Source organism: Typopeltis vanoorti, chromosome 4 (assembly GCF_054136105.1).
Source record: "Typopeltis vanoorti isolate ZY-2024b chromosome 4, IOZ_Tvanoo_1.0, whole genome shotgun sequence".
Lineage (NCBI taxonomy): Eukaryota > Metazoa > Arthropoda > Arachnida > Uropygi > Thelyphonidae > Typopeltis > Typopeltis vanoorti.
The window spans coordinates 107,844,637-107,870,462 of record NC_143552.1 but is presented as its reverse complement, the minus strand read 5'-3'; the positions used below and the strand labels follow the sequence as shown (position 1 = coordinate 107,870,462).

At 37.2% G+C, this 25,826-nt stretch overlaps 1 protein-coding gene across 3 annotated transcripts in view; it reads right to left on the bottom strand.

Moving 5' to 3' along the window:
• LOC150107593 (uncharacterized) overlaps nt 1-25,826 on the bottom strand; it is a 279,745-nt gene that overhangs the window by 81,889 nt on the left and 172,030 nt on the right. For 2 of the 3 annotated variants that reach the window (XM_090391406.1, XM_090391407.1), the window contains exons 9-10: nt 18,029-18,124; nt 3,983-4,066 (exon numbers count right to left, since the gene is read on the bottom strand). In XM_090391406.1, coding sequence (XP_090247532.1) covers nt 3,983-4,066; nt 18,029-18,124 — 180 coding nt within the window. The remainder of the gene's footprint in view (nt 1-3,982; nt 4,067-18,028; nt 18,125-25,826) is intronic. The other variant, XM_090391408.1, reaches the window with a different exon arrangement.

Here is a 25,826-nt window from a genome sequence, read left to right as displayed (position 1 = left end):
CATGCAACACGGCAGGAAGGTTTAAAGATATGGACACAGAATTTTTCCTTCATTCTAGTTCTTAATACCATCCACAGTGATGGCACTAACCTTGATACTTGTCTCAACTTGTTTTGCTCATGAAGCTGTGCTATCTAAACAATTGCAATGCTGTTGCTAAACTCCACAAATTTTGTCACTTGAAGAAATGCTGATGGGGTCCTCTACCTTCATGTGGTCTGTGATGAATGATTAGTTGTTTTGAAGAAACGGGACTGTTGGAAGTTAGATCTGGCAGAGTCACAAACCAGTCAGTTCCCAACAAATGAATGAAGTTGCTACTACCATTGTGGAGCAGACCATGAATAACAGCATTGGTTCTTGCAATGCATGTGCTATATCAAGCCGCATGGATGTACCTTACACAACTGTCTGGAAAATTTTATGGCAGATTCTGCATTTCTACCCACTCAAAATAATCCTGATATAGGAGTTGCGGTTGCAGGACTATGAAAGTCAACTGACATTTGGTTTAAATTATCTTGCTCGAGGGGGAAATTGGATGCTGTGGGGCTATGAATGATTTTGTGGAGAGATAAGGCTCACTTTCACTTGAACAGAGATGTGAATACCCACAACTGCTGTGTATGGGCTATGCAAAACTTGCATGCAGAACAACAATTTTCTTTGCATTAACTAACTTGGATTAGTTAACAAAGGAAGGGTAATTATTATGGGCGATTTTAACTATGGCAATATAGATAGGAATGAAGAGATAGCATTTGGGAATAAGGAAAGTGAATTTCTCAAGTTCTTGAGAGGTAATTATCTCAGGCAGAATATAAAGAAAGGCACGCGACGATTAAGAGTTCTAGATCTCATCATTTCATCAGAGGATGTAATTGTTAGAGAGGTTTCACATTTTCCTCCAGTTGGTGAAAGGGATCATGAAGTAATCACCTGTGTTGTGACTAGTCATATGCAGGCTTTTGCGAGGAGAGGATATATGTGGAATTATAAGGCTGGTGATTATGATAAGCTTAGGAGACAACTTCGAGCTATAACATGGAAAGAGGAGTTAAGTGGTAAGGAAATAAATGCTGCATGGGAACTTACAAAGAAATACATAATAGCATCAATTATTTACGAATGTATGAAAACGTAGCAACAATAATGTACGAATGTATCCCAAAGGCCAAAAGGCTGAATAAGGTTGGTGTAAAATGGATGAATGTGGATACATCTCCTTGCAGATATGTATAATGTTATGCATTAAGAGAAAGGCCACTACCCAGACTAGTTTCGACCTTTATTGAGGTCTCTTCAGTGGGAGCTAGGCCCAGAAGTGGAGATACCAGGCAGAAGCAATTCATCTTTACCTATAGGAGTTGCCAAAAAGGTGTGCCACCCTTTTATTAAATTACTCTGGATTTAGAGAAAGATGTTGAAAGTTTATTTTTCACTTGGCTAGACTATAATAAATTTAGGATAAAGGATTAAACTAAATTTATTATAGTCTAACCAAGTGAAAAATAAACTTTCAACATCTTTCTCTAAATGCAGAGTAATTTAATAAAAAGGTGGCACACCTTTTGGCAACTCCTATAGGAAAAGATGACCTCGCTATTGCTTCTGCCTGGTATCTCTACTACAGGGCCTGGCTCCCACTAAAGAGACCTCAATAAAGGTCGAAACTAGTCTTGGTAGTGGCCTTTCCCTTAATGCATAACATTATACATATCTGCAAGGAGATGCGTTTTGCATTATGGGAGATACTGAGATAGGAGTGATGTTAGCTTGGTCCACCTTTGCTACGAGTTGTCCAGTGTTGTACTACCTTACCCCAGTCCTAAAGATATTTTCAGGCACAAACTTTGGTTGCTCACACTTGGATAAAGGATTAAACTAAATTTATTATTGACATAGCAGAGGATAGCTTAATTATGAGTGAACAGGGGGTATTTGAGGAAATAAATAACCTTGATGTTAATAAGGCAATAGGATTTGATGAAATATCACCATGCATCTTAAGAGATTGTTCCAGGGAACTAGCAGTAGCATTGGCATGCCTGTTTAACAAGAGTTTTGCAACAGCACAGGTTCCAAGGGAGTGGAAGAAGGGTAAAATTGTTCCACTGCATAAAGGTGGTGATAAGGCTGTAGCTTCAAATTATAGACCGATCTCTATATCTGGAGTTGTGGTGAAGGTCCTGAAGAGATTGGTGAGAAGTAGAATACAGAAATGGGTTTTGTATGTGTATGTTTTTGGGATATGGTAAGCAACGATGGGATGCCGAGTATACACTTGGTGGGGAAACTTTATCAGAAGTAGAGGAGATGAGAGATCTAGGTGTGATGGTAAACAAGGACCTAAAATTCAGGGGTCACATTGCACAAGTTGTGAAGACATCACATCAAATAATGGCAATGATGTGGAGAACCCTGACATTTAGAAATAGAGAGGTGAGAAGATTCCATTGTATAAGGCCTTGATCAGGCCTCATATGGATTATTGTGCACAGATTTGATCACCGGGTTTTCATGGTGATGAGGATATGTTGGAAAGGGTACAGAGAAGATTCACAAAGGTAGTCAGTAGTCTTTGGAATGTGGAGTACGAGGACAGATTGAGGGAATGTAAGTTACAGAGCCTCGTGAATAGGAGGAAGAGGGGAGATATGATTGAGCCATATAAACTGGTTAGGGGTTATTATCAAGCAGATATGGAAGAGATTTTTCTTAGAATTGGAGAGGGAAGTAGAACAAGAGGCCATTGCTGGAAACTGTATAAAGAGAGTGTGAGCAAAGGAGTGAGAAGCAGGTTCTTTGCATGGAGGGTGGTTGGTGAGTGGTATGCATTGCCTGAGTGTGTTGTGAACGTGGACACGTCGAATCAGTTTAAGACGAGGTTGGATAAGCATTGTATGCAATAGTGAGTACCTCCCACGATGAGTCTGACTCCATGGGGGTCGGGTATTGATAATAATAATAATAACCAAAAGTTACTATCTGGTGCAGGTTTACTGCTTATCTTATCACTGAATCACTCTTCTTTGAGGACATTTGCCAGTCAGGTTCTGTGACCTGCTCAGTTGCTCCCAAGAGGTATTGCAATATGATAAACAATTTTGTTGTGTCACAGCTACAGCTGTGCCTGTGCATGGATTTAGTCATTTTCCTGCAGGATGGATCCCTCTACAAATCAATTGATCTGTACAGGTGGTTCTTCAAGAAAATTTCACGGAAGCCAGGTGATCAGCCGTGTGTTTCCCACTGCATGGCTGCCTCGTTCACCTGATCTGATCTCCCTGACTTCTGGATCTGGGGATTTCTCAAAAGGTTTATCAGGATTATCCTGATAATTTGCCAGTGCTGAAATGCGACATAAAGCAAACATGCACACAACATCAGTCCCAAGTCAGTTGCATTTTGTTGTTGAACACACTGTGCAAAGGATGCTGTTTGTGGCATACCAGAAAGTGCATCACATTTAAGAGTACAGCCTGTGAATGCATAATGGAATGGAATGGAAGTGAATTATTTATGCTTGTGTTGCTTTTTACGTTCTTACACACATGCAAAAAAATTACTACATGTACATTTGGTACATCATACAGTACCCTCTTCTTGTGAATTTTGTAACTACCCCTCCCCTTCTGATATTGCTTCTACATGATGCACAATGTATTCCTGCAAAGTTTTGCAGCATTTGGATCACTGGGCAGCATTCCACAAGGCTTAAACAGGGATACTTTAATTTTGATCACCCTGTATTTCATTATACAAGAAAGAAATAGGATTATTCTTGTTTAATTGCTTCATGTGTTATACAACATGAATGGAATCTGAGCTTGTATAGTATGAGTATTTTCATTAAATGTTATACTTGAATTACTGTAATGTGATTTTTTATGATGTTACAGATAAGTTATTTGTGTGTATGTGTTGTGTACATATATATACCCTTTCAAAAGAAGCAACACATAAAAGAAACAAGTCCAACCTCCAGAGACATTCCTAAGGCATTCATTGCAATTTCTTGAGCAGCATTTATCATTTTACTATAACTTTTTCTATGGGAACATTCCTAAATGAAAAGATTACATAAATCACAATCAATGTCTTCAATAATGAATTCTACTATTATATACTATCATATTTGATAACATCATTAATATATAAATGGTTATTTCTGTACTTTACATTTCACTATCAACTTATCATGCAGTAATCTATCAAAAGCCTTTCCAAAATCTAAGTATACTACTGGGTATCCCTCTCTTCTGTCCAAAGAAGCTGTCATCTTATTGTAGTTTACTAAAACATGATCTCCCTTTAGCAAATCCATGCTGTCCATCAAAGATAAGGCCTTATTGTGGATCCTGATTCTCAGCAATCTTTCCAACACTTTAACTACAACACTTGATACCCAGATTGGCCTATAATTTGATGCTTGACTTCTGTCACCTCCTTAATGTAGCGGTACAATCTTGTCTTCCTTCCGCTTCTTTGGAACTTGACCCAATGTAAGACTCATATTAAGCAAATATGTCAAGGGGGGATATCAACTCCCAGGCACATTTCTTCAAAATACACAGTTATATATCATAACATCCCACAGCCTTATTAATATCAAGTTTGCTTTATTCTCTATATACTTCTTCCTCACTCACAGTCAGTCTCTCCTACTCATCATCTACTTCTCTCAAATCCTCCATGATGTCACATTCACAAGGATGAAAGACCTCTATGAACTGCTCATTAAATATCTCAACTATATCCTCCACAGCAGTTGTCCTTATACCATTTTCTCCAATCAGTGCCATCCTACCATAATCATTCTTATTTTTGCTGGCTACATATCAAACAAACTCCCTGGTTTTTTTTTTTTTTTTTGCTTCATTAGCTAACTATTGCTCATACTGAACATTTTTACTACCTTGACCAATCAAGTCACCCTCCTTGCCCATTCTTTGTATTCTTCATGGAGTTGATTACTACCACTCCTTGTACTTTGTCTCCATGTACTGCATGCTTAATCTCCATCCAATTCGCACCTACATTATATAACCTTCTGACCTTTGGAATATATTTAGACATTGTTAATAGTAGATAATTCTTGAATATCACCCAAGCGGCACTGATTGCCTTTCCACCCAACTCCTCATTTCATGCTACACCTGCAAGCTGTCTCCTGAGCTTCTCATAATCACCAGTATTGTAGTTCCACATATACCCTTTCCTCACAGAAGTCCTGGCATGGTAGGCAATCACCCAGATAAAGACCTCATGATCACTCTTACCAACTAGAGAGAGATCTGATTCCTCATTTATAATAACATCCTCTGATGAGATGATCAAATTCAAGAGTCACAATCTTTGTGTGCCCTCGGTTACATACTGCCTGAGATAGTTGTCCCTCAAACACTCAAGAAACTGCTTTTCTTTACTTCCAGTTGCTTTCTCGTCATCCCATCTATATTGATGTAATTAAAATTACTCATAATGATCATCCTTTTCCCTTTTGCTTGGCTAATTTGATTATACATTTCCTGGCCACTATCCTCTACATTACCAGGTCTATCACGACATCAAAGTATTTCATTCTCATCATCCCTAACACCACACTGCCTCAAAGCCATTACCACTATTTCACTCTTGTATCTCTACCTTGTATGCACATAACTCTTTTTCTATCATTAATAGTACTCCACCTCCCATTTTACATCTTCACGAAATGCATTACCTTTCCATCTCTATTCCTGTCAGGATGTCATCCTCATCCAATCATGTCTCACTTATTCCAACAATTTTGAGGGGTAAATGAACTCATCAATGCAACCATTTCATTTCCCTTATTTCTGATACTTCTGGCATTTGTATATAAACATAACAGCTCATTCCTTCACTCCTGCATCTATAACGAGTTTCACTGATACCACTTATTAGATGTATCTTCTCCATACTTTTCTCGAGCCATTTCTTTTTCTCCTAACTCATCCCAGAACCCTCTTCAAATCCAACTCTTTTTTCTACATCCCAGGTTATCCGCTTCCCTTTTTGTTTACACACACATTCTCTTGGAGCATCAACCTTTTCACGTTGTGTGTTCCTACCCTGAGTCTCTCTTTTTATCTTGCATACTTGGTCTCTCATTCTCTACACTTATGCTCACTTCTTCATTCATAAGCACCAGTTCAATCTGCCCTTCCTTACTCTCCAGCTCTTTCCCATTGCTTCTTACTTGATCAGTTTCATTCTCTGCACTCATTACTCTACATTCCAGCAACAGTCTCTCCAAATGACTCACCAAAACCATTCAAATGCATTGTTGGAAGTTTATTTATTACATTCAAATGCAGTCCATCACTCTTATACAGTTCAATCTGTTCTTCAAACTCATTCCACACATTAACAAATTGCCCTCCTTTCTCTTCACACACACATTTCTGACTAACATATCATTCACAATCTTTTCTCTCTGCCTCATTTCATCACTGTCATACATGGGCAACAGACTGGCTACTTTTCTTATCACACTATGATCTCTTATCCTTCTAAACAACCTCCTGAAATCAACACTTATATTCGCCTTGTTCCCAGTCAAGTCATTTGTTCCAACTCCATTGTTTGCTTAGTCCTCACGTCCAATGCCTCAATCACTCTATTCATTTTACCTCCAGGAAAACAAACCTTATGCATCTTCTCTCTTTTGTTCACACCTCTAATAATCGAATCGCCATACAACAATGCCACTCGCAGGTCTATTGTTATCATTTTCATACAGACATCATTTGTTTTCACCTTCTTCACTCTTCCAAACCTATCTACAATTCTCTTCATTTCGCTCCACATCTGCATCATATCTTGCCTCACCTTCACCAACTCAGCTTTGAAATCTTGCATCCTGTTTTCGTAATCATTCACTGTCACTATTTAATCACCAGTCACACATATACTTGTTCACCATCAACCACTCTTGTCACCTTACTGTTAACTGAACTTTGTTTTTTGATGTCATTATTGCCCACTTGATCATTAATTGTCAATGGAACTTTTTTTTTTCTGTGCTGTCATTTCCACACACTCTCTGAACATTCGCACAATCTTCAACTGCCATGTCACTTACAATACCATGTTCCCTACTGATATTTAAACCAGCTTCATAGTCCATTAGAATATCACATACTTTGTTGTTTTCTGTTATTCAGCTTCTCCACATAAACATCTGTTATATCTCCCCACATATACATACTACACTCATGGCTCATTACCATCTTTGAAGAATTTATGCTGTCTACCTTATTTGCCTTTCCCACAGACCTATGCAACGATTTGTCTTTCACCACCATGTTGTATCAGCGTACTAAGTTTAATGATTTTGTAAACATACTTAAACAAGCCCACTCACTACAAACACTTCAAGTGTACAACTTCTACTACGACTCTTACATGTAAACACATACTTATTTACAATTAATTAGTAAAAAAAAACTTATCTGAACTGGGAGCCTTCTTTACATAAACTTTCCAGTGAAACACCACCTGGTGATTTTTGTTACATATGTTACACAGTCAACTTTTCTTTTTTGAGAAGGGGTATTTAGCCAACTATTCAAACTATAGATATTCTGATTATAGTTTATTTTTGAACTGTTCACAAAAGAGTTAACAATTTACTTCATTTTAGAAACAAATACCTATACATGGGTGTGTGTAAAACAGCAGGAAAAGTAAAGTTACTTCAGAAATGCTAGGTATCAAAACTAGTAGTAAATATATTGTTTTCAGATGTGTAATATTTTCTTCTTCATAAAGCATGATTTTCATGACTAAATTATTCCCAACAGCTTTTCCTTTTATAAGACTATTACACTTTTTTATAAAATCTTTATCAAGTAGCTTTATTTTTATCCTCCTACATGTTTCGCCAATCTGTTTCTATTGGCATCCTCAGGGAATACAAATCAGTAAGCACAAAATGAAGGTTACAGACTAAGTTATAACCGATGGTTCCAAATCATACAAAAATTGGTATTGTGCGTGACAATGTGCGTGTCTCGTTAACGTGATTTATTCGCGATGACTCATGACGTAACTGTTATGAAAGTTCATTTCTTTGATGTTTAATGATCTGACAAAAGTTTTCCAAATTTCTGGTAAAATTAGACCTTGATTCTTGTTTAGGTTTTCAGTTATACGGGCGACTGTAGCTTTTCATGGGCAATTCATTGAAAATAAAAATTAACTATCAGCTATGCATAACTAGGCAAAATTAACAAAATGCAATTCATTCAGCATTGCCTTTTCCATCTGTAACATACAGCTTTTCCTTTTTTCCCAAAACAAAAGTGTGGAAGGTCCCGCCCCCCCTCTAAACATTGAAGATAATTACAATAATATTATTAATGATGCTTTATGCTGTCTACCTTATTTGCCTTGTTTCATAAATGTAACAAGGAATTCTAGTGGGGGATTATTCTAGTGGCTCAGTGTATTGCAAATAAAATTATGAATTTTTATAAATGTAATATGGTAAAGATTTATGCTTTGTTTACTAGAGAGAAAAAAGGATATAAGTGAGAAAAATAATAGCAATACAAACAGCATTTTTTTTTAAAAAAAAACAGACATGGGCAATTCATTGAAAATAAAAATTAACTATCAGCTATGCATAACTAGGCAAAATTAACAAAATGCAATTCATTCAGCATTGCCTTTTCCATCTGATAAAATATTTATGTAGAGAACGTGATTACAACAATTACTCATACCCACTGCTGGCAATTTTTTTCCTGCTGATAAAAGAACATATTACAGTGTGGAAGTTTCTCTTTATTTTGTCCCCCATTAAGGCACAGTTAGATGAGCATTGTGCACAATAGTGTGTACACAATGCTCATCTAACTGTCCCTTAATGGAGGAGCATCGTGCGCAATAGTGTGTACCTCCCATGATGAGTCTCTGACTCCATGGAAGTTGGATGTCAATAATAATAACAACAAACTATAATAAGATAAAAGGATTAGAAATATAAAAGATGTATATAGGCCATCTAGCATGTTTATTTAAAATTAAAGCTATCCTGTAGACTGTGCAGAATTTCACATTTTGTGCTTTCTGTAGCAATGGCTGTGAGAAGATGGTGCTATGAGTGTAAGTTAACCTGGTTAAGTGTTCTCCTGAGTGTGAAGGATTATCATGCATATTAATGGAGATGTTGTTTCACATCTATATTTTGGTGGACATGACAACAAATCATGGCCAGTAGAGAGGCTAAATGAGATTGGTAGCTTGAGCAGATCATGGAGCTGCTGTTTTATTGAAATATTGCAAAGTGCAACATTTTACACTTAGCAATATTAAACCAAAAGCTGTGTTGTGAAAGCTACTCCTTTGCCAACTGAAGAAGCTAATAGTGGAGAAGGGGTATAGGCTAGGGCAAGTGTTTAATGCTGATGAAACATGTTTTTTGATGACGGTGGATGTCAAGATCTCTCTCATTACAGGAGAAAGATTTAAGATGGTCAAGGTCAGAATTATTCTATTGCTTTATTTGTTAGTACATCACTTCATCAAATCAGGCTTGGCTATTGTGTGTTCTGTGAATCCAAGAGAAATGAGGAAAAGGAACAAGAATTTCTTGCCCATTGGCAGTCAAGAAAACAGAAGCAGAAAAATATTTGAAATCAAATAACTTTCAGTTCAACATTTTACTAATCACAGATAATCCATTCATTTATTCATCACTCTCCAAGTGAAAAATCTAGTCCTCATACCCTTGCTAACCACACTCTTACCCAATTTCCAGGGCTGACCTTTTGTTCAGCCCCCTCTAATCAAATGCTGAAAATTTTCCCTGCATCAATCCTATAAAAACGTTTAAGTAACGTAAATGTTTCCATCATATATCCTAACTTTTTTTTTGCCTATCAACTAACTTTTGCAATCCACAAACCCTCAATCTATCCTCATAGAAGTATTCCATAGACCACTCACCATCTTGATCACTCGCTTATGGTTCTTTCCCCAATTCCTCATCTCAAAGAAACCCTGCTGAGCACACTAATCCAGATGCGGTCATATCAATCAAGGATTTATAAAGAGGAATAATAACACTTTTCTCTGCTTGCTAGTGTGTTCTTCAATAACCAAATAATCTTGTGAGCTGCTCTTGCTACTTTAGAAATATGCCCTCTAAACTTCAACTATCTCTAATACTCCCCAAATCGCTGGCTTCATCAATTTTGCAGAGTACAGTTCTCTCAATGTGGTACACAGCTTACACTTTTTATATTAAATCAACAGCATTAAATCAATTATGTTGTGCTTGTACTGTCAGGCTATTTAAATTATCTGGTAAATCTCTCTATATCACCTTGATTAACAATTACCACACTCAACTTTGAATCATCAGTAAACAACTGAATATTGCCCTTTAACTTATTTCCTATATCACTTATGTACAAATTAAACAGCAGTGGTCCAAGCACAGAGACCTGTCCATCAGCAACTTTTTATCCATAACACCAGTTTCATATACATTTCCTATTTGCTGCAGTTTGCGTAACAGAGTTCCACGTGGTATCCTGTCAAACACCTCTGCAAAATCCAGCAGTATCATTGTGTAGCCATTCCCTTTATCCAACTCAGTTGTCACCCTTTTACAAAAAGTTAATAGATTAATAAGGCATGACCAATTCTTCATAAAACATATTCTTATCCACTCATTCCTGAATTCTCTTTTTTGACCAACTTTTCCAGTACTTTTACCACTGCTCCTGAGATGCTCATTGGTCTATAATTTGCTGCCACAGGCTTAAAACCTCCTTTATGCAAAGGAATTATTTTGCCCTCTTTCCACTCTATTGGGATTTTGTCAAAGCTGAGACTTAAATTAAACAGCCTAGTCAAAAGCATTGTCAGCTCTTCTGCATATTCTCTTAAAATGTGAGTCAATATCCCATCCAATTCCACAGCTGTATTTGCATTCAGATTCTGCAATATCCCAAGTACCCCCAATTCATTAACCTCTGTTCTTACATTAACTCCTGTGTCACCTTTGCCATAACAGCTGTCAATATCTTCACTTGGATGATATGCCCTTGCAAAATAGCTCAACAATTTTGTCTATTTCTGTTACCTCTCTACCAGCATCACTCATTAAAGTGATCCTTCCACAGTCATTCTTCCTCCTACTTGCCACATAATGAAAAAAACTCTTTGGGATTTCATTTCGTCTGTTTGGCTAACTTCTTCTCATAATCTGATTTTGCCTTCCTTACATAATGGTCACCTTTCTTGCCTGTTCCTTGTACAGTTCATGAGTTGGCTGGTCAACTCATGAACTTAGCTGTCCTGGAGGGTATATAAGGCATAATATTGCTCATTCAACTCCCTCCTGACCTTGGGTATAGTGTGATATTGCCTTCCCTAGATACTCTTTGACTATTCCCCCATGCACTGTGAACATCCTTCCCTTGCAGATTTTTATGCCATGGCACTGCTTCAAGCTGCCTATTAGATGTATCATAATAAGCTGCTTTGTAGTTCCACATCTCTATTTAACTGGAATTTTCATATATTTTGCTACTTCCCAAGTCAGGACCACATGATCACTTTCCTTATGGACAGGTTTTCTGATATTATAACAAGATCCAACTCTCACACCCCAAGTCTCCTCTGTCACATTCTGCTTCAAGTGATTATCACTCAATAAGTGGATAAATTCGATTTTCTTCCTGCCATGTGATCTTTCTTCCTTCCAATCTATGTCTCCGAAATTGAAGTCCTCCCCATAATAATTCCTTGACTTACACTCTTTGCACTAATCTGCTGATACATGTCTTCCATATCATTCCTAGCATCCCCTGGCCTATACCAGCAACCAATTTTATATTTTGTTGTATTGGCCTTGATCTCACACCAAATTGATTCAAAAGAACTGCCACCTGCCCAACTGACTCCAACTCTTGTTGGATGCAATTCATCTGCTAAGAATATTTACCCCACCCTCTGTCCTGTCTCTTCTGTCCTCTCTGAAAATACTAAATCCATCATCGCATTCTATTCCTGTAACTATGTCATCTGCTGCTCGCCAAGTCTCACTAATGCTTATAACTTTTAGCAAGGTTGCAATGACCAATGTCCAAAATTCTTCTCTTTTATTCCTGAGGCTTCTACCGTTAGTATATAGAAATTGTAGCATCCTCTTATGCCAACAATCACCTTTATATTCCGAATTGACTACCCCATTCAATATTGTTGCCTGAGAGACTAGATTCTGCATTTTTTGTTCGATCACACACTCACTTCATGGGTGCCATCACAGACACTCATTTGTAACTGCCTTGATTTCTTTAGTTTTCCTGATTTTGGCTTTCATGCTCTCAGCAAACAAACCTCTCTCAATGCTCAATCCATTTAAGTGCAGTCCATCAACATTGTACAAATCTTTTTGTCCATCAAACTACATCATTCCTTCTGCACAAACTGCATATATTCATGAGCCATCATCGCCCTTCTTTTCAGTTCGCCTCTATCATAGTGTGACAGTAGACTCACAAATTTCACCCTCTTGCTTTTCTTTTTGGCTTCTTTGAATCAAAAAAGAAAAGCTCTTTCACATCCTCCCTCATACAATACTTCTCACCTCTCGGGCCATTGATTCCAGCCGAAACATCCAATTCTTTCACTTTCCCTTTCAGAAATCTAACAGCATTACTAATATTAATTTTTGCACCATATAAACAAGAATTTGTAGTGCTTCTGTGATGTACTACCCTTATCATAGAATTGCCATAAAAAATTATCTGCTTGTGCTTTTTCTCCTGACAACTTTCCTTTTTGACTTCGGACCTCTTCCATTTTTTTTTCTGTGCTCAGTTTGACTGATCTCTTGCTGTTCCTATAGCCTTTCAATTTTGAGCTTTGTCCTGTGAAAGACTACATGCAAGCACACTATTTATTCAGGCCTTCTATGTTCTGCTGAACTTCTGCCACCTCACTTTCCATATTATCACCGATATTTACATTTTCCAGTCTACTATCAATGCTCTCTCTATTACATAATTTGTTTTCTCTGCAGTCACTCTTAAAACATTTATTACACACTCGCTCACTAGTTTTGCTCTTCTTCCATATATCTTTCAACTTTCACGATGAGTACATTTCACAAATTTTACAATGGACAAAATCATGCAAATTTAGTTCATTCAACAGAGATATCTTGGCTACCACTGTTCTGCTATGCATAAGTGCTATACCAAGAATATATATATAGTTTAAGGAAATATATATATTTTGCTTATGACTAAATAACTCAGTCTATCTTGCACACTTAGAAAACAAATAAAAACAATAAATGAATTCAGCATCACTGGCAAAAATTTGAAAAAATTACTTATCTTATTGCAGCATTATGAATCAATGCAATGCACAACCCAGACTCATTCAATTGCAGAAGTGGTGTTCCTTTCCCCCATATCACCTTTACTCCTTCAACTTCTTGAGCACAGTATTCACAATCCTTTTTCTGGATTATCAGTGCCATTGCTTTGATGCCAGCCAATTCTGAAAGTGCAGCACTGATAATCCAGAAAAAGGATTGTGTATACTGTGAATGAGCTAAGTTCAAAACATGAATGCCTACCGGAGAACATGTGAAAGGAGGAGTAAATGACTTCACAACTTTATCAACAGTTAACACTGAAGTAAAATGCACTGTTGTCACTTGAAATGGGACGTGAAGGTTTTGTAGACTTGGAGGAAGAGTTTCTTTATGGGACTGGAAAACAGTTGACAGTAGCAGGAGAAGAGTTAGATCAAACTGGCTGGATCCTTTAAACAACTTCTGAGCTGTTTCAATGTGCCAATGGAATAGCAAACTCATGGATAAATTAGATACCAAGAAATTATATTCTTGGTTTCATCCTTTATCAACAAAGATATCTTGCTACCATTGTTCTGTTATGCATAAATGCCATACCAACAAAATATAGTTTAAGGAAATATACATGACGTCACGCATGAAGTCACATGACTGAGCTACTTGTATATAGAGGCTAATGACTTCATTGTCATTATCATCATATCTGCACTCTGTAGATCTGCAATCATTATTGTCCTCACATAGCTATGGTTATTTATATTCAAGCTATGTCTATGTTTAATACAGTATCACCACAGTGTTGTACATCATATATTTTTTGTGACAAAAATTTACCATCTTTTAATTACTTTCAAGTGATTTTATTCTTTTATTTAACCACAATACTGATCCTGATGATTTTACATGTGAATAAATGCATAGATGTGATACGTCCATGGAAAATGAAATATTTGGATACTATTGAAGCAACATGGACATATGGTTGTTTGGGTGATTGATATTCTCTGTATTGCATAAAGGGTTGCTAATGATTTAATAATGTACAGTACTTTTAGGGAATTGGTGGGGAAAGTATGTTTTTATCAGGCCTGCAAATAAAAGGTCATAAAATCTCTAGCAACCAAAAAAGGTTATAAAACCTCTCTCTCTCTCTCTCTCTCTCTCTCTCCACACTGTATGACAATCTTTTTATCTTCCATGAGCTGAAATTCTGTAGACTAATGTGGAGGGGGAGAGAGGTAATTCTATAAATGAGTTTAATTTTTGGTAAATGACTTTCAACAACCTTCATTTTAAGCAGCTTTCTTGTCAATGACTGTTTAGATGCCATTGCTACATAAGACCATGTGACTATCAATTTATATTTAAAACAAATTAAACTTTGCATTTTCGCAGTTTATTAGTTGTGTGCTTTGATATATAAATGTAAGTCATCAGTTATATCAAACTTTAAGTTACTATGAATGTGTGTGCAGGCAAGAAAGGATTAGTATGGTCTGACATGTAAAAGGGGGGGGTGTGACTTATGAGTCTTCAGAGGGCAGTGGTGACAGAGAGGAATGGTCAGGACATCATTATTATTATTATTATTGTTTGACACCTTTAAGGGAGTCCATAGACTCATTGAGGAAGTGCACTTGCTCTACAACCCTGTCTCCACAACTCAATCCACCAACTGACAGCAACTACACCAATGCCATCTACCGCTGACCACCACCACCACTAGTATTTCCACAGACAATCACAAACATCCATGCCCACGGTGGGATTTGAACCTGCAGCCTTTTGGCTGGAGAGCGGATACGCTAACCACTCAGTCAGCCAGGCTGGTGAAGTGGTTAGACTTATATGTCTTATAAAATTATGGTTAGTAGTTAGACTTATATGAGAAGTAATGCTGGTCGGACTTGTAAGAGAACTTGGAAGGAACTGTTACGTTTACTTACAAATGCCAAAGGTACCCAAAATAAGGGAAATGAAGTTGTTGAATCGATTGAGTTTGTTTTCCAAAACATTGTTGGATAAGTGAGTCCTGGATTAATAAGGATGACATCCTGACCTTTTCATGAAGATAGACAAGGCAGTAAGGGAGGGGAAATGCTGTTGATAGTAGTGGTTGTGTCCATTGAAGGTGAAGATGTATGGGATAAATAGTAGCAACAGTTTCAAGGTAGTCTGGTGTGAGGCAGAAGTGGATAGAAAGAAATATTTAGTTTGCTGTTGCTATAGACTTGGTAATATGGAAGACAGTGAGAAGGAAACGTATAGACAAATTAGCCTAAAAGGTTCATTATGGGTAATTTTAGGAAATTTTAGCAACTACACTACTTTAGGGAGAAAGTAATAGAGAGTGGATCAAAGATCTTGGATTTGATCATCACATCATGTTATTATAAATAGGGTGTCAAATCATCCTCAAATTGATGATGGTGACCATGAAGTGATTGCATGGGTGAAGCCAGGCATATGAGGACTTCTGTTAGAAAGCTATATATATGGAACTATAAAGCTGGCAATTATGAAAATGCCAGGAGACAGCCGAAGTTATGTCGTAGAATGAGAAATTGGATGGAAAAGAGATCAATGCTGCTTGAGCCCTGCTCAAGAACTATATGAGAGGCAAAGTCTGAATGTGTTTCAAGTGTCAGGAGGTTAAATAAGGCAGGTGTGAGATGCATGAAAGAATAGGTGAGGTATGCAGTCTGGAAGAAGGCATTATGGTGGTAGCAGAAGATCAGAGGTAATGATTTGCATGAGAAGTATAAAGAGTAAGTTAGGAAGGTGATTCATTTGGTAAGGGTGCCAAAACTGCAGTAGATAAGAAAGTAAAAAAAAAAAAAAAGAAAAAAAGAAAACCAAGGGGTTCTTTTGATATGTGACCAGTAGAAGAAAGAATGATTATGGAAGGATGATATTGGTTAGCAGAAATGGTAGACTGAACCACTGCAGAGGTAAAACTTGAGATACTAAATGAGCAGTTAATAAAGGTGTTTCATCCTTGTGAATGTAGAACTCGATGCAATTAGAAGGGTAGAGAAAGGACTAATGATGATGAGGGAGTAGAAATTATATGGAAATTGAGTAAACTTGATGTTAATCAGGTTGTGGGGTTCGATCACATATCACTGCATATAGGGAATGTTACAGGGATTAACAACAGCACTGCCATACTTGTTTAACATGTTTTACACTGGGCCAAGTTTCAAATTCATGGAAAAATTGTTCCACTTCATAAGGTAGGTGATAAATCTAAGGCTTCAAATTACAGGACAATCTGTGTGCCTGAAGTTGTGGTTAAAGTTAGACCATGATTCAGGATTAGATTGACAACAATAGCATTCTCTTTGATATACAGTATGGGTATGCTAAAGGAGGATCATGTTTCAGTAATCATATGTATATGCATATATATAAGGGAGATACATTCAAGTGGTATATTTAAATTTTGCAAATGCCTTTGATAGATTGTCACATGACAAGCTGGTAATTAAACTGTCACAGATAGAGCTGGACAATCAATTAACGTGTTGTGGAGATTGGCTGGCTGAGAGGTACAGGCAACTTGCATAAGGGGAAGTGATATCTCAGAAGAGGAAAGTCACTAGTGATGTGTCCCAAGGGTCAGTTTTAGATCCACTGCCGTTTAACTTATATGACAGTGATATTGGGAAAAGTCTGAATGATGATATGAAGTTTGTAGATAAGGCAAAGTTGGGAAAAACTATGAGGAGTAGAGCAGATGTTGTGCTTTGCAAGTGAACTTGGATAGACTGGAGGAACATGAAAATGAGTGAGGTTACTAATTCAATGTTGTCAAGTATTAAGTTTTAAAATTCCCAAAGCAAAGATGGGATGCTGAGTGTACAACAGATGGAAATATCTCCTAGTAGAAGTAGAGACAAGAGATTTGAGGTAATGCTGGATAAGGACCAAATATTTAGGCTGTACTGTCCTCACAATGTAAATTGTGAGGACAGCATACTGTAGCTGTCACAATTTACATTGTGAGGACAGCATAACAGATGATGACAGCGATGTGGAGGAAAGTGAAGCGTGTAGAAATTAGGAGAAATTTCTGCACATGTAGAAATTATGGTTACATTATATAAAGCCTTGATCAGACCACATATAGATTACTGTACACAGATTTGATTGCTTGGTTTTCAGAAGGATGAAGAGATATCAGAAAGGGTCCAGAAATGACTTACTAAGATGATTTCTGGTCTCTAGAATGTTCAATATAAAGAAAGATTGAGGAAATGCAATCTGCATAGTCTAATGGTGGAAGGAGGGATGGATATGACTGAGACATATAAGTTGTAAGAAGTTATTGCCAGATTAATGTGAATGAAGGTTTTCATAGATTCAGGGAGACAGGGAAGAACAAGGAGCCATCCCTGGAAGATGTATGAAATGCTTATGAGCTGGGTAAGAGGAAGGTGTCTTGCATGAAGAGCAGTGGATAATTGGAAAGCATTGTCCGAGAGTTTGTCAGTGTGCAAAGACAGCGAATGCATTTAAGGCATGGTATGATGAGCTATATGTGTATGACCATTGGATGGCTCACAATAAGTTTTGACTCCATGAGGATCTGATGATGAGGATGATGATGTGATAATAATAATAATAATGCAGTTTCTTAAGCATTAATAAAATCACCTGTTGTGTTTCTTTTCCTGTAAATGGACGAACAGAAGGGGCTTTAATCCATGACCTTGACACGTTTTTATCCAAAAATACAACATGATAATGAGTCTAAAGGAATAAAAACAGAAAAAAAAACATAAGAACAGAGATTTTTCCCCTCTAGAATGTCAGGGTTCTTTGATACAGGTATGGCAAAATATATATTGAAGGCTAAGGATTGTTCAATGATAAAATATTAATTAGGACAAAAAATTTATTTTGTAAAATGAAAATAAACAGTCAAAATTATTCTCTTAAATATTTTATCATATTTACAATAAGAAAAAAAATGCTGAAAATAAACACAAATTTAAAAGTGCTTATAAATACTTTGTTTCCTTTTCTTTGCATACTTATCTTTGATGAAACCAGCATTTCATTTTCTTTGGCATTGTTACATTAGCAGGACGAATGGTTCCTGGTCCTGCTCATCACTTACTACACCACAATTTTCTGGAAAGATGCCTAAGTGAGAATGAAGAAAACTGATCATCAGTGTTATCCTGGTCTCACCACGTCATGGTTTGAAAAATCCAAAAGCAGTATTTCAGCTTAATACTTCATTCATTTCTTATGATGTAGATGGCATTTTAAAAATGCCATCTACATCATAAGAAATTCCATTTTTTGTTCAACATTGCTGGGGACATTTCAAAAGTTCTGCATACTATGAATGAACATTGGGATGATGATGTAATAATCTCCATTTTCATATCAGTTATAAGCTAGATTGAGGAATACATTGCACTTGTTTTCTGTTTGTGGTGTTATTGTTCCATGAAATAAGCCTTGATAATGCAGGAAGAATCTGCCTCAGGTCAGATATCGTGTATTTTGCAACATGAGACCATATGTTTCACATAAAGTATCTAATCTTGTAGAAAAGAATGGATGGCAAGTGTTCCCTCAACCCTCCTCCCCATCATACAGTCCTGACATCGATCCTTCTGGTCTGCTCACAAAGTTGCGAGAACCACTCTGTAGGAAATGTTCTACTACCACTGATGAGGTTTCTGCCACTACTGTTAATACCATGACTGATGAAGTCACCCAACTTATCAAACATATCAACAGAGAAGTTTTGCTGCCAGAAATACTAAACTTACTGAAATATCAGGCAGAAGTGATAAGGCAGAATGGAGAATATATTGAAGGTCTGTAAATGTATTTTGTTAAATAAATATTTGGTTCAACATCAGGAATATGGTGCAGAACAGTTCAAGTTAACTTCATGTGAAGGTAAGATTCTATTTCTATTTCTAAAAACAAAATTCATCCTGGAGCTAATAAGTTATACTGTTAAAGATGAAATTCAAGTGGCTCAGAATGTTATTTAAATAAATTCAAGCCTCCAATAAGATAGTAAGATTGCTTAATTTTTTTCTGTTCAATCAGAAATTATTATTATTATTATTTTTATATTTATCCTGCACACGAGAGGTGCAAGAACCTATAACACATTTGTGCTCTTTGCGAGGTGTAGATAAGGAATGAGAAAGAAGAAATCTCTTAATATTTTTCTTAAAGAGCTAGGGTTGAAGTTGTTGGTAAACACATTATGAGGAAGGCTGTTCCAGAGGATGAGGTAGTTGGAATAAATGAGGGAGAGGGCAAGCAGGTTCAATATGTTTACAGTTGTACTGAAAATGGATGTTGGGCAGCTGTTACTCCTGTTTTAACAGGCCCAACAGCAAGTAGAGGAATGATGTTAGCCTATTCATTGGAAAAGTGACCATGAAAGCCTATAGAAGAGACAAAGAGCTAAAACACTGCATTTGTGAGATAGAGGTTGAAGTGAACATGTGAGGAAAGGGTCAGCTATAAGCTGAATTGCTCTCCTCTGGACAACATCAAGACCTTTTAAGGAGATTTTAAGTGCACCACCCCAAATGTTTGAACAGTATTCTAAGGATGGGCAGATTTGGGATTTATATAGGATTAGTAGCTGGGTGGGTATAAAATGTTTAGCTTCTTGAACAGAATAGAATGCCTAGTTTTTTAGAACTGAGAAAGCTACTGATGTGATGTATATGTAAAGAAAGGCTTAGATGTTGTTCATTATTCATAATACGAGCTTAATGGTATAACCAAGACCAAGAGGGAAAAAATACATTTATTGAACTCACTAATATTTTGCTGGTTTTCTACCCAGCATCACCAGAGAACAATAACTATGACAGACACAGGGTAGAAAACCAGCAAAATATTAGTGAGTTCAATAAATGTATTTTTTCCCTCTTGGTCTTGGTTATACCATTAAGCTCGTATTATGAATAATGAACAACATCTTAGCCTTTCTTTACATATACATCACATCAGTAGCTTTCTCAGTTCTAAAAAACTAGGCATTCTATTCTGTTCAAGAAGCTAAACATTTTATACCCACCCAGCTACTAATCCTATATAAATCCCAAATCTGCCCATCCTTAGAATACTGTTCAAACATTTGGGGTGGTGCACTTAAAATCTCCTTAAAAGGTCTTAATGCTGTCCACTGAACTAAGTAGCTGTAGAAACAATTTAAATTACAACTGAACACCTAATGTCCTTACATGGTGCTCTCCATAGGTCAGATAACTACAAAGTTGATTTAGAGAAGTCTGGCTATTTGGTCTTAAAATGATAGCCTCCCAGATCTTTGGTAAATTAATACAACCATACTAATGAGATTGGAAAAGTGCTTCATAGCTGATGTTGATTCTAAAATTAGTCTATCAAACTTGTAATGACGGACGTCTGTTTATCTCCATCAAATCCTGTGTGAAGGAGTATCCAGAGCATGGTCTGCAAATTCTGACTTGCCATACAGATGATCTTGGATCTAATTTTTATGTTATTCAAGGTGGATGGAAACTGATCGTCTAACTGATCAGTTTCCATCCACCTTGAATAACATATATGATCAACTATATGATATAGTCGATCTTTAAGAGAACAGGCGAATGAAAGGTTTGAAAGTGATATAGAGATCATATTTGCAGGGAACTTTGGCTATTTTTTCTGATGTACCCTTAATATGGAATGAGAATGGGAATGGTTTTATTGTGATCCTGCGTGTTGGGTGTAGGAGGGATGTGGGTGTATGTAATATTTTATCTATTACATGGGATGTAGATTCTCGTAGACAGGCTTCTACGTTGCTTATGCATTACTAAATCACTCAAGGAATTGAACAACGTAGATACGAATATAAATTAAATTACACTTTAATAAATATTTCCGATATTTCGGCAACGTCACGTTGCCATCTTCAAAAGGAACTTACAAAAAAAAAGACACGTGTATGTAGGCAATACAACACAGTAACTGAGAATGAAGAGACGAAGCTATTGTTCTCCTAAAAGTCCTGATGGTGCCCTCTAGCAGGCTAAGTAGGTGTTCTTGGCCATTGGGCTGAAGGTCTGCTGATGTAAGCCTCCCAAATTTGGGGCAGTCGCATACAACCAAATTTGTTGAGGTTTGGAGAGTTTCTTAGGGCTTAGGCTGATTCCATAAATAGTCTTTCGAATTTGTATTTGCTACAGTGTATTACTGTAGCTTTCTTCCACTGTATTCTGTGGTGTGTATCCAGAGCATGGTCTGCAAGACCAAAATGGCTGTACTTGTGAAAATGGATGTAGTCCTGCTCATAGTGCTCTTCTATTAGATCGGGCTACTTACCTCCCTATTGAATACAATCCCACCAACTCACAAATCAGAAAAACTTCACAGGCTCCTTAAGAAAGTCACTTCTTGGCCTGCAGAAGTTACCAACAGATTAAGCCGTTTAACTCTATACCCCCCCCCCCCGTATTTACGGACTCCCAAAAATACATAAAGAAAATGTGCCATTACGTCCCACAGTGGATGGCATTGATTCCCCCACATACAGATTAGCTAAACATTTGGCCAAAGCGCTCACACACAATACTGGTAACACACTATCACACATAAAAAAACTCAGCCCACTTCAAAGCCAGCATAGAAAAACCTTACACTCCAACATATTGATATAATGGTCAGTTTTGACGTCTCCTCCTTATTCACAAATGTCCTACTCAAGAAACTTTAGAGCTAATCCATGCTAAATTTTCTCCTGATATCTCAGCCCTATTTCAGTTCACAATGAACTCAGGATTTTTCGTTTGGCAGGGAAAATTCTACAAACAAATAGAGGGGACAGCCATGGGTTCACCACTCTCCCCACCCTTGGCCGATTTCTTTATGGAGACCTTTGAAGAAAAAAAGCCTTAGCCTCTGCCCCACAAAAACCAACCATACGGCTTCGCTACATTGATGATGTGTTCGCTATTTGACCACATGACTCTGAAACACTCCTCTCCTTCTTCTTAACACACTTAAACAACCAACACCCCAGAATCCAGTTCACCCTGGAAAAAGAGGAAAACAACAGCCTCTCTTTCCTAGACACACACTAGTCACTTGCCAGCCTGATGGAACCTTGGTTTTCTTGGTTTATAGAAAACCCACCCATACAGGCAGATACATTCGCCAACAATCCCAGCACCCCCTCACAACAACATGGAGTGGTGAAAACACTATGCAACAGGGCTAAACTAATCTGTTCTAACGACATGGCCCTAAACACTGAACTAAATCACATCCTCAACACTCTCAGCCAATGGCTACCCCCCCCAAATATTAAAATCTACAAACCACAGCCCCCCCCTCCACAACAAGAATTACTCTAAATCCATCACCATTCCCTACATCTGAGGCACCTCGGAAAAAATTACCAAAATCTTAAAAAACATGACCTGACCTCCTGTTACAGGCTATACCGAAAATTGGCATCCCTTATCCACTCCACTAAAGACCAACCACTTCCCCTAGACCTACCTGGTGTGTACCAGGTCCCTTGCAGCTGTAAACTGTCTTACTTTGGCCAAACAGGCAGGACAGCGAATATCAGAATTTCTGAACACAAGTATTACATCTGTTTTCACAATAGTACAGCCATTCTGGTCTTGCAGACTATGGTCTGGATACACGCCACAGAAAAAACGTAGCAGTAAAGAGGTTAACAAAGGCGCAACATAAAAGGAGTCTGCTCTCATTCAACAAGGCTTTTTCTTTCTTCGTGGATGTCGGGTCTCTCTCTCACCTCTTCATGGATTCCGGATCGCCTTCGGTAGTTTGATGTCGACAACCGTCATTCCAGAGTCCTGGCTCGGTACGTTTTTGGAAAGGAATAACCGAGTATGGCAGTCGAGGCGACAATGCAGACGAGGACAAATGGCAACGGGACGAGTCAAGAGTGGGCACAATGACAGCCTATCGAGATAGCCAGATCGAAGGACTGCCATGAGTGACCATGTGGGTCAAAGCCAGACTGAGACGTTCTAGTCACATTAGAGGAAAAAGGACCAATCAATCAGTGCAAGCTGAATTAAGAACTAAGTAACGGACCTATTGAAGATCCTAAAAATTGGTGATGTACTGCCTTTAGTTTTTCTTTTCCTTTTGAAGAGAAGAATTGTTGTAAGATAGTGTGCAAGGACATTTAGTGTAGAACTCCTAAGTGATTATTGTAGATAGCTACTGCATAACTCCAATGAACGTTTCTTTAGAGAATGTTAAATAGATGCATTGTGTCAATAAAGTTATGTGAAATGATTATTGAAATTAAGTAGAATAATTGTATGGATGCAAATTTTATCAGTATATTGTATGGAGGGAATGTTTAACCTTGTAGAGAGCACTCATGATAGAATCCAGTCGAGTTGAGATTTAGTTGTCCTAAATTGCTCTATAACTTAGAATGATGTTAATTTAGTAGAGTGTATATATGTGAACTTGTAATCTCATGATCTCAATAAATGTGCTTTGTATTTTACCTGAAATTTGGCCTGAGATTGAATTCAGTGCACCACTCATTTAATCTAGAACCAGAGCAGGACAGAATAGTAAGTCAATAACCACGACTGCAAACGACAATCGGCAAAGTGATATAGATAATTAAGTGCTAAATATTAATGGTAGATTGATCATCGTTGTATGTTTATCTGAGAGTTTTCCATGGTTGAGGAAACTTTCTAACCTAACAATATTGGCTGGTGCAGCAAAACAAATAAATTTGCCAGTATCTAGTCAGGAAATATCTCCAGACAGTAATAACAAAGGATTTGACTCCAGTCTGAAATAAACCCTTTGTCTAAGTAGTATGTGCATGTGATCAATCTATGGATCAGCCAGATTGTTTAGATAACTTCTATATCTAGCACCAAAGCTCGTATTAAAGTTAAGGTCTTAAACGTAGATAAATAAGAGTAAAGGTATATAAAATAAAAATAAAATAAACAACAAGCATAGGGACATAACACCAGCATTATTTCAAAGCTGAATGTAGAAACTATGAGGAGTTTCGTAAGGTAAGCTGACCAGAGAGCTTACGGGAATATACTGACCCCTCCCCGGATTCATGAGTTGCCTTAGTGTTGACTACTTAGAAGACAGGTGTTGCCCAAGCCTATATATTTGCCTTTTATTAGTCCATTCTGATAAGGTTTCACTGCCCAGACAGCTCTTTCAAACTGGTTGGTTCTCTTCAGAGATCAGGTAGAAACCTTAAGAGAGCAAAAACTCTTGTTTAGCACTAAGGAAATTGAAATGTCAGAGAAATATATTTTTCATACCTTATCTCTGAAGAGAGACTGACAGAAATAATGCTGGATCTGATATCCACTTTGCTTATATAATTTTGCATGGCTGAATTGAAGCCTTTTGGCTCTTTATTTTAGTAATTTTCTATTAATGTTTTAAAGTGCAAAGAATTTTTAATAGATGAGGAAAAGTTGCCTCTAAGGAAGGAAAGTGATTTTGATAAACGTTTAGTCAGTTTATAGGTGGAACTGTCTATGCTATCTACTATTGAACGAAGGGAAGGGATGGGGGTATTGGGTTTGTGAATTTTGGGGATCCAGTATATCCAGGGTGGTCTGACATGATAAGGTTTAAGTTTTTTGGTAATTTCTTTAGGCCAGGATGTAACATTTTTTAAATAATTTGTATACTTTTTTCTTTTGGGATTTTGTAGGAGCCTAATCTATGATTTGATAAGTGGAGGAGTCTTTAAGAAGTTAATTAATTCATTTTTCTGTTGTACTCTGCTTTATTTATAATGACAGTAGCATTTCCCTTATTGGCTTTAGTTACAATAATTTGTTTTTCTATATAGCTTTCTAAGTGCAGGCATTTCTTTTGGTGGGATGTTATTCTTGGGAGGTTTGAATTACTTAGAATATTAGCCACATCCAACTGAATGTTGTTAGCCACTGTTGATGCAAGTTCACAGATACCACATTCTACACTGGTCATAGTTTTTAAAAAAGGTACTTTTTTTTGGAGTGTGTTGACTATGTCCTCTGTGTGTTTGCGATGATAAATTTACTACCACACATTCTTATCATAGTTGTAGTAAGCAACAGCACTACTGCTGAAGTGCTGCAAATTTTTTCAGATAATGATCCTTAACTTTTTCAAATTCTTTACTACCAGCATTTTTTGGGATGGAATTAGACAATGAGGTGATGACAGTGTTGATTTTTGCCAAACAGATGAAAGTACCACTGATCCGTTCATGAATTAGTGCTACACTTGCCCATGTATAAATATGTCTAGTTTTTGCAGAATTAAACTTCAATCTCTTAGACAGTTTGGAATGGTATTTGTATCCAGATATCTCTTAAGGAAGGCCAGTCGATTGAGTTGTCGTGAAAATTTCAGTTTCCACTTACCAAGGCGATTACTTTATTTACAATTTCTTCTCCAT